The sequence below is a fragment of the Choristoneura fumiferana genome, chromosome 26 (assembly GCF_025370935.1).
Source record: "Choristoneura fumiferana chromosome 26, NRCan_CFum_1, whole genome shotgun sequence".
In the NCBI taxonomy this organism is placed as follows: Eukaryota; Metazoa; Arthropoda; class Insecta; order Lepidoptera; family Tortricidae; genus Choristoneura; species Choristoneura fumiferana.
The window spans coordinates 3,659,584-3,669,878 of NC_133497.1; the positions used below are offsets into that span (position 1 = coordinate 3,659,584).

The 10,295-nt window shown below is 39.0% G+C and overlaps 1 protein-coding gene and 1 non-coding gene across 2 annotated transcripts in view; both read left to right on the top strand.

The window, feature by feature from the left end:
* Window positions 1-10,295, top strand: part of LOC141442876 (dipeptidyl peptidase 9-like) — a 34,100-nt gene that overhangs the window by 22,567 nt on the left and 1,238 nt on the right. The window contains exons 16-18 of the mRNA XM_074108029.1: window positions 946-1,024; window positions 1,549-1,741; window positions 2,750-2,861. Of these exons, the coding sequence (XP_073964130.1) occupies window positions 946-1,024; window positions 1,549-1,741; window positions 2,750-2,861 (384 nt within the window). The remainder of the gene's footprint in view (window positions 1-945; window positions 1,025-1,548; window positions 1,742-2,749; window positions 2,862-10,295) is intronic.
* TRNAI-AAU (transfer RNA isoleucine (anticodon AAU)) lies at window positions 3,401-3,474 on the top strand. The gene has a single exon. It is a non-coding gene; the product is annotated as a tRNA-Ile (tRNA).

A 10,295-nucleotide genomic window follows, 5' to 3' on the forward strand; every position in this document is an offset into this window, starting at 1 on the left:
CATAAGAAATAAATGTGACTCTAAAATGAATAAAATGCATTTTATTTCATATTCTTTTATAATGTTAGTTTTATTTTTCAAATTGTTTGGTTTCGATTCCCGAGCTGAGTACAAGGTTCATTTAAATGTTTGAATGAAGTTTTTCTTGTTACTAAAATCGATGACATGGTTCCTAACAACAGCTTATCGTATGTCTCAGAGTAGATAATATAACAGAGACACCACCTAGTACAAGCAAATGGTATCACCCTAATACTGGCTATTCAACTGGCTATTTTTCTTTCCTTCGATTTCAAAAGATGACACCAGTTAGAACACAAATAACACGATACGTATTGCCATCTAGTGAGACACTAAGGATACGGTACACTGACAACAACCAATAAGCTTACCAATTGAGCCTAGACGACTAGAGATACGCATGATGTCTCTGTCTTATTTACGTCGTTAGAAGAGAATGGCATGTTTCTCTCAAATAGTTTCGACGAATGTGAGCAAGCGCGGGCAAGCCCAGCAAGCGCATTCCGGTTATTCCCCATCTAGCGTCACAATTGCAAAACACTACGAAAGCCTCATAGCTGAAATGTAGCCACATGTAGCCTATAGTTTCGTATTCTCAATTTATTATTTATGGTGTTTCTTATCTTCAAATTAAGGAGTTAAATTAAGGTTAATGTGAAGTTGTGTTTATAAAATATGCTAGTCTTTATTTTAAACTCAATATTTCTACTTAATTCGGCTTATTCACATTTTATAATTTACAAATGTTAATAGTAGTGCCATCTGTTGCTGTTTTTTTGTATTAAATATAGCTTGTAGGGATTGGTAGGCCATGTCGTATGTCTTATAGTTTCAGACTTTCCCATACTGGCCGTTCTGAATGTTACATCCTGTATAGTAAATATAATAGTAAGTATACTGGTTAATTATGAAAATATTTTTCAGGTGGAGGTACTACAGTGGTTAGCGAAAGAGACGGACTGCATCGACATGGAGCGAGTGGCCATACACGGCTGGAGTTACGGTGGGTTTTACCATATTAATACTTGTGATTGACCCTCGTGTCACCCTCTTTTTTGAAGTCAGTTAAAAGTGGAGATGGAGGAATTGAGGTCCCGCTTCCACCAGAGATGTGCGAGAATGTGTTGCAATTGCGAGGAATGTATTGTTCATAAACCAATAGAACCGCTTGTACGCTCATTAAGCGGCAATTACACTGAGTGTGTGAAAAGTAAGATTGTTTTTTTGGAATCTTTTTGTATTTTTTATTTCAAATCCAATTTTTTTGTTACTTTTACGGTCATCCCGTAAAACCCAAAAAGCCAAAAAACCAATCTTAATTTGATTGCTTAATAACGACATCTCTTGTCCGGGTGAGCGGTTAGTTCCAATGGGGTGCTGAAAGTTTCTCGATGAGGGCTACAGCATAGATGTCGCTAGTGTCGCTGCTTAAGTGACTAAAATAAGAAAAAAAAAACAAGCTGAGATATGTGGTGATGATGATGATGATGGTGATGGTGATGATTGAACAGGCATGTTTCCCCCCAGGCGGCTACCTGTCCCTGCTCGGTCTGGCGACGCGTCCCAACATATTCCGTGTGTGCGTGGCGGGCGCGCCGGTGACGTGCTGGCGGCTGTACGACACGGCGTACACGGAGCGCTACATGGGGCTGCCGGCGCGGGCGCCGCACGCCTACACTAGGGCTTCGGTGCTCGCGCACGCGCCGTTCTTCCCTGACCAGTGAGTTGACGATATATCACGCATACAGCGCTTCCACCACACATGTGCGAGGTAGCTGAGCGGTGCGAGCACGGAAGAATGAAAACAAGTGGAAGTGCTATGTAGGTGCAGCGTGCGTGCCACAAGTAAGCGGAGGTACGCTTACTCGATGACGTAGGTAATCCTCCATTAGTAGGTTTTTTTCCTGCTATCATTTTTACATTCCAGAATTGAGCAATTTTTTTTTTTTTTATTCGACTGGATGGCAAACGAGCAAGTGGGTCTCCTGATGGTAAGAGATCACCACCGCCCATAGACAACTGCAACACCAGGGTATTGCAGATGCGTTGCCAACCTAGAGGCCTAAGATGTAATATCTCAAGTGCCAGTTATTTCACCGGCTGTCTTACTCTCCACGCCGAAACACAACAGTGCAAGCACTGCTGCTTCACGGCAGGATTAGCGAGCAAGATGGTGGTAGCAATCCGGGCGGACCTTGCACAAGGTCCTACCACCTGCAATACGGCATAATTACTGTAAAACAAGGAATGTCGCGACACTACTGAACGTGATCATACTCTACGCAATGTTGAACACGACTGGCATCGAGTAAGCGTACCACCGCTTACTTGTGGCACGCACGCTGCACCTACATAGCACTTCCACTTGTTTTTAGTCTTCCGTGGGTGCGAGGATGTGGAACGTTGTGACTGTTTCCACCAGACTGTCTCTTTTCGGTTAAAATTTTGGGATTTTATGCAATAACAAGTAGCCTATATTTACTTCCCCCCCCCCCCCCCTGCCAAAGAAAACTATCCAAAATTGCGAAATTTTTCTTAAAGGAAAATTTCGGAAACTATTCACAATTTTGCATGGAGATTGAAACTTTCCGTTTCTTAAAATTGCTATACGTCTTCTAAAAATTTCCGATAGCTTTTCCATCTTTTTGGAAACTTTCCGCAACTGGCACATCTGTACTGATGGCAGCTTTGGCGGCGAGTTGACATACAGCGCCATCTATTGTTGCAGGGAGGGACGACTGCTAATAATCCACGGCTTGGCCGACGAAAACGTGCACTTCTGCCACACGGCGGCGCTGCTGTCCGAACTAGTGCGTCTCGGCAAGCCGCACAGAGTTCAGGTAATTTATCTTCCCTATACCTTTATATAGTATAGTAAATAATGATAATAAATTGTTTCTTTCTGAGAACAAGTACATTAGAACCATTTGATTCCTGAACCACCATAGAACGTTCTCACAGCAAGTGTCATAATAAATTCCCTTGTCAAGCAATCCCATGGCACTATGACTTTTTCTACGACAAGTTTCCACACTGGGTCACGATTCAGTTGGTTCGAGTGCTCCGTAAATGGTTAATAACACAATATTATAAATTTGAAATTTAATTGATTTTGTGTTTATTTATTTCAAATGTATTATGTAAAAGAAAGGAAGAAAATACATTTATTCACAATAACACAACACGACATTATTATTACAAATAGAAGGATAAAGAGTGTGTCATTGCGATTCCGAATCGAACTCGTGCTCAGCATTGCATCAATATTGATCAAGCATATTTACGTAATGATTATAATTATTGTCATGTTATGTATCAAATATATGAATGATGGAGAATTGGAGATAACCTGAAGCAGTATTTCGCGCTTCCGGCAATCGGCCCATTAGCTCAGTTGGTTAGAGCGTCGTGCTAATAACGCGAAGGTCGCGGGTTCGATCCCCTCATGGGCCAATACTCTTTTTGCTTTTTTTTTTGTTTGAAAGTGACTGAAAATGAGTATCAAATGAATCGTCGATCATGTAATTTTCGTAGAAATGCTTTACCTATGAGAAAGAATTTTTTTTTATTTTAGATGAAACAAAATTACGCTAAATAAATATACAATAACGGAATATTCTATGAAACGTTGTCGATGTTGTGATATTCTATGAAAAGTTTGTCGTCAAAAAGGAACACCTTTCGCTTAATCGATTTTATTAAAAAAAAGAAATGCTCTTCGGTGAATCGCTACAAGGAATTTATACTTTTGAGGTATAGTAGGGATTTTTTGAGATGTCCCGATCTCGTTAACATCCCACCTGTCGCAAAGCCCCATTGTATTCTATTATGTCCATGTAAGATAAAATAGCTCATTGAAATAACGACTTTATTATTTACAATAGAGAGTTCATTTGAATAAAACTTTGTTGGCAGATAATATTTTTCAAAATTGAATGCGTCGTAGACAAGCAGCCTCATGGAAAAGTATTATCTGTGAACGTGTATTTTTTTTAAATGCACTTTCTGCTCTAGCTAATAATGTCGTTATAAAACCTACCGAACGGAGCCAGTCACACTTTGTGGCACCACTTTAAAGAGAGTTGATAAGTTTAAGTACCTGGGCCACTGACTGGGTGACCGAATCGCTGTCGGACGTCGAGGACATCGAGCGCGGGCGCCGCGCGCTGTGCGTTCGCTGTAAGATGTTGGCCCGCAGATTCGCACGCTGTGGTGGGGATGCCAATAGTAGATTATTGTCGTGGCCTGGAAGTAGCCAATTGCTGGCTGAGTATGAATATTAAACGGACGAGCTTGCGAGTCTCGTCCGTTTAACTAATACGAAGCCAGCAATTGCTATTCCAGCCGAGACTAATATAAAGCTTTTCTCAAAAATGATGAAGAATTCTGAATAGACTGAACTTTTTCTCAAAATACATCATAACATTTACTTTATTCCAATTATTTTTCTTATGCTTTTCCGCCTTTTTTCCTCAAAAATAAACTGCAGCTGTATTTTTCTACCGAAAACACCACAAGCTGTTTCAGACCCAATAAAAAAAAGTCCGAAGTTCCAACAAATATCTGATACCGCTCCATTAGATTTGGCTGTATAACGACTTGTGCCAACATTTCCATGGCCTTTTTAACTTTAAAAAAAAGTTGTGACTGATTGCAGGCGCGCTAATTTATTATTGTCGAGCTAGAGCGCCTGCAATCTTTTTAACTTTTTAATTTTTCGCTGACCATAAACTATGCACTTCACTTTCTGATATGTAAAAGAATAATGTCAACTTTTACGGACATTTTTGAGAAAATTAACTTTATTTAAGGCTTTTTGCCAAACATTCTACACGTGTGGTCTGTGGGCTAACTTTACTCAGCGGGCTACAGCGCTTTGCCCGTCAATATAATGACGCGTTCAGGATGTGGTTTGGGCTGCCACGGTATTGCAGTGCGTCGACAATGTTCGCGGAGGCGCACACGGACTGCTTTTCTACCATCATGAGAAATATGTGCGTCTCTCCTCACCGTAGTCTGGGCAGCACGAATAGCATCCTGAGCATGTTAGCCCATCGCTGGACTCACCGCTGCTGCAACGATACGTGCAGCTACACGCGCCTGTACTGCCGATGTCCAGGCGTCTTTAGTCTTTAGTTTTATTCATTTAAGTTAAGCTAGTGTAATTAATTATAAATACTAACCATAGCGATAAGATTATAATTTGTAAATGATTTGTATTTGTTATTTCAGCGAACTATTTTATTTAATATTTCCGTTAATTGACAAGATTTCATTTTTTTAACACCTGTAAATTACTACAGGAATCGAAAGAGTTTTGCCTCCTGAACATGGGAAAATATTTATTATAATTGATTTCTCCATATTAAAAAAATACATAAAAATGAAAAAATATGGCTGAATTTATTTATTTATTTATTTATTTATTTATTTATTTATTTATGTATTTGGGCACAAACGGTACAATAAAACTTACATTGTAAACAATGACATCAAACATTAACCAACAAAGTTGCCACAGGTTATTAATTCCCAATAATAAAGTATGAAACGGGTAAAGAAATAACAAACACACAAAGAAAAGAAAAAAGGCTACGACTTGCAAAAAAGAGAACGTGCATATAACCCATTCGCAAAAAAATGGCATAACATTACTTAACTACTACTAATGACAGTCTTATATTTACTAAGAGAAATGCTAAATAAATCAATATCAGAGAATTTGCTGTTATACATTTTACAAACTCGTTTAATGAATGAGTTCGCAGCATATTTGCGATGAGTAAAGGGTACATGAAGCATACAATTAAGATTTCTCGAATTCAGGCGAGGTACTCTCAAACCTAATTTACTCAAAAGATACGGGGAGTCAATCTCATTTAATAATATTTTTAATAACATGACCTGATCTCTGAACGTGCGCCTACTCTCGAGAGATGCAAATTCCACATCAAAATGCTTTCCAGATCGCGAAGCTTTAAAGTTTAAATGTTTTATTAGTTTATTTTGAATTCTCTCAATTGAGTCCCTGTAAACGTTATACTGAGGATTCCAAACCGCCGAAGAATATTCCAGGATTGGCCTCACCAAGGAGTTATAAAGAATTAAAATAGTATTAGGGCTCTGGAACTCCCTTCCAGACCTAAGTACGAAACCCAATAGTTTAAAGGCCCTATTAGTAATGTTATGTATGTGCTCACAAAAAATTAACTTACTATCAATGTACACTCCTAAGTCCTTTACAGTTGTTGTCCTCTGTACAATTTCATTATTTAACACATAATCATATTTAATAACATTATTTTTTCTGGTAAAAGAGATCACGTTACATTTTTTAACATTCAAATGTAGAGCGTTATCTTTACAATATTGGCCAAGACTATTTAGATCAGTTTGTAACTCCGAACAATCATCAGCAGTCTTAATAATCTTAAATATTTTTTTATCATCTGCGTAAAGTAAGCAGTTACTAGATTTAAACTGAGAAACTACATCATTTATAAAAATATTAAAGAAAAGCGGTCCCAAATGAGACCCCTGAGGGACTCCGGAAGGAACAGGCACGAAACTTGAGCAGAAACCCTTGACCGCCACCGCCTGAGACCGATCTCTCAAATAAGACTCGACCCAACGCAGAAGATCCCCATGTACACCAGCAAACTCAAGCTTCCGCAATAACAACTCATGAGAGATTTTGTCAAAAGCCTTTGAGTAATCAGTGTACACGGCATCCACCTGGAAACCCCCGTCCATCGCAGTGTAGACCTGATCGACAAATTCACAAAGGTTGGATTCAGTGGATTTCCTGTCAACGAATCCGTGTTGCTCTTGGACAATAACTGATCTCAGAACAGGAAACACGTGGTCATAGATGATCTTCTCAAACAGCTTAGGAATGACACTAATCTTAGAAATCGGTCGATAATTACTAATATCATGCCTGTCGCCTGCCTTGAACACAGGGGTCACAAATGAGCACTTCCAGCAGTCAGGCATAATCCCCGATTTTAACGACTTATTGAAAAGAATAGTAATTGGCAATGACAATTGGCTTCGGCTATGGTACCAAAACAGGGGTGGAATACCATCGGGGCCAGAACCCTTTTTTAAATTAAGATTCCTTAAGTAATTACACACTTTGTCACATGTTATATCCACTCCATTAATATTAATACAATTTGAAAAATCATCCGAAGGAACAAAAGTACCATCACTGGCAACCGACGTTTCGAAGACCGAGTGAAAATATCTATTAAACAGATTACAAATCTGGACACCATCCGAAACAGTCTCACTGCCCAAAAACATAGAGTCCGGGATAGAAGAGCCTGAAGCGTTATTCTTTTTCGAGTTAACGAAACGCCAAAAATATTTACTATTTTCTCTTATTTTAGACTCCGCATATACTATATAGTTCCGGTAACACGATTCTTGAATTCGCCTCTGACGCTCTCTAAGTATAGCGAACGTATTGTAGTCGCCAAGCCGGCCGTAAATTTTCCATTTTTTATGGAATTTTAGCTTTTCATTTATAATTTTTATTAAAGGTCTTGAGTACCAGACTGGATATCTTAAATTATTGTTTACTTCCTTAGACGGAACGCAGTGGCAAATCACTTCTTCAAGTATTTCATAGAACCGCTTCACCGAAACATTTATATCCTCGGACGCAAGGCTACTTTCCCAGTCTATAACGGCTAGGCGTCGGTTAACTTCATCATAATCAGTGGCCCTAAAAAGACGTATAATACGTGGTGGAGGCCTCAAAGCCCGCCAGCCTAAATCACTGACTTCTATAGCAAGTGCTGGATGATATTTATCTTCTTGTACAAAGGAGTGCACGGCTTTCTTTACAATGCAATTCAAATTGCCTATAACTAAATCTAATATTTTCCCATAAATGTTACGAACAAGATTAAATTGCCGCAAGTCATTGAATGAAAGAAAAGCTTTAAGGGACTCCACAACAGGCAGAACATTACTAGGAGTCTCCAGCGATGCAAGCCAGAGTCCGATGGCGAAGCGGTCCAGATCGCTTGACTTAAATTAAAATCACCAACTATAAAGTATAGGTCGTCAGCATTTTCCAATATACCTCTTGACACCGACTCAAAAAATTCCAGCTGAGCATCATGCAATTGTGGGCACGGCGGAAAATAACAGCAGTATATACGGCAGCAACACTGCCTTGAACCCCGCTTCATAGACACAGTAACGGTCAACAAGTCAGCAGCGGAACCGGAAGACGGTAGACACTCGAAATGTTTTACCATCATCCCGGCACGCACAGCAACCAATACTCCGCCACCTCTGGTGTCCCCTCTAGCCGCATAATCTCGGTCACATCTGTACACCGTGTATCGAGAGTCAAAGAGTTCAGAGTCAAAGACACCGGGGAGTAGCCAGGTTTCACTCAAGCATATGATGTCATATTCAAAATTGAGTACATTATTATAGAATACAGCTGTCTTTGTTCGGAGTCCACGCACGTTCTGGTAATAAATGGTTAACTGTTCATACATTTAATACAAAAACTATAAACAAAATATTTAACATTTTTCTTTATACAATGAACTCCCAATATTTGACTTTGATTTCTGATAACATCGCCTGTAAAATTATAAGAAATAAATAAAAAGCACTCATTTTTAACATCCAAAACCTTTACAGATCCTATAAAAATATTATAAATAAACTCTCTGAAAATAACTAAACATCTCAAAAACAGAAGAAAAACAAAACACCAAGAGATACAAATACATCATACATGATAAATAAATAGACCATTCCTATACAATCTTTTTTAGGTCCGCGGGGTTAGCGATATGTATGACTTGACTAGTATCGTTCTTCCTCGCAAATATACAACAGTTCTTGACCCAAACATATTTATAATTCTTTTCGGCTTTCAATTTCTTAGCATCCCTCAACAAGGCTTTATTGCGGCTCGTTAAATGCTCGTTGAAGTATATCGACGAATTGCTACCAGGGTAACCGACATCGCAGGCCTTAAGGTTCTTCATTTTTTTTAAATTGACGAGGCAGTCGTCCTTCTTAAAGCGGGCCAAAAACCGTACAACAATTGCTTTGGACGATTGCTGTCACTATCTTTAGGAGCCACGCGGGTGATAAAATCGATGTCTGTCTTGGTGTTAATAGAAATTCCTGACAAGGCAGTAACCTTTTCAAAGAGTTCAAGAAGGTTTTCACCCTTTTTTTCAGGTATCCAAGAATCTCAATGTTTGACCGTCTAGCCCACTGTTCTTTAGAGTCGGTGATGATTTCTGCTTTTATGGTAGAAGTTTTGATCTCTTTAATTTCAGCCTTTAAGGGAGCATGTGAAGCTACTTTATTTTCCAGGCACTCAATCCTCTTTAAAAGATCATCATACTTAGAGTTGATAAATGAAACAGAGTCCTTCAGTTCTTGCAACTCAGCGCGCAAAGGGGCTAGCTCATCTCTGATAAATTTTTTAAACGTGGACTCAAGTTCTAAGGTCTGAGCTCTAAGTAACTCCTTGACATCGTCGACTGCACAAAGGGAGGGGATGTCAGTTTGAGAGAACTGGCAGTTTGATTGCTATCTGATGATGACTTTCCTTCGGTGTCTTCACGTTTCGCGCGTGCACAGGTGTATTGGAGTTGTCGCCACCCCTTGGACGGGACGCAATACATTCGGGACAGACCCATTTCGATCGTGAAGCAGAGGAATCGTTGTATTTAATACATTCTTGGTGGTAGGTATGTGAACAACTGGCGATAGTACATTTAACTCGCTTGTGAGTCACCAGCACCGGGATCTTGCAAACCCCACCAATTCACCATGTTTAGTTGTAAAATATCAATTGAATGAAAATTACCCAATATTTTTATCCTAATGTTAAAAAACAAAAATACCTATTCGAAAAATCCTATTTGTTGATTTTTATTAAAAAATTAACAATAAATTCATAAAATAAAAAATAAAAATAAAAAAAAGTCATCAGATAATTATTGTGATTTGAACCGCGGATCTCGTGATTTATAGTCCTCAGCGTTTTCACGACGCCACGAAGCACATAACTGAGCGCAGTGAAAGTTGTGACCAGCTGTAGCGGCCAATGATCTTATGACGATTATAAATAGATCAATGATTATGCACGACCAGTTAAACGTCAAATGAGGGTACGCTCACAATCACATTCACTAGATCCGATTATTATAAAAGCGATTTACACTATAAACAGCACCATTTAACTGAAGACAATGGTGTCTCACATAAACATTATGACTGAA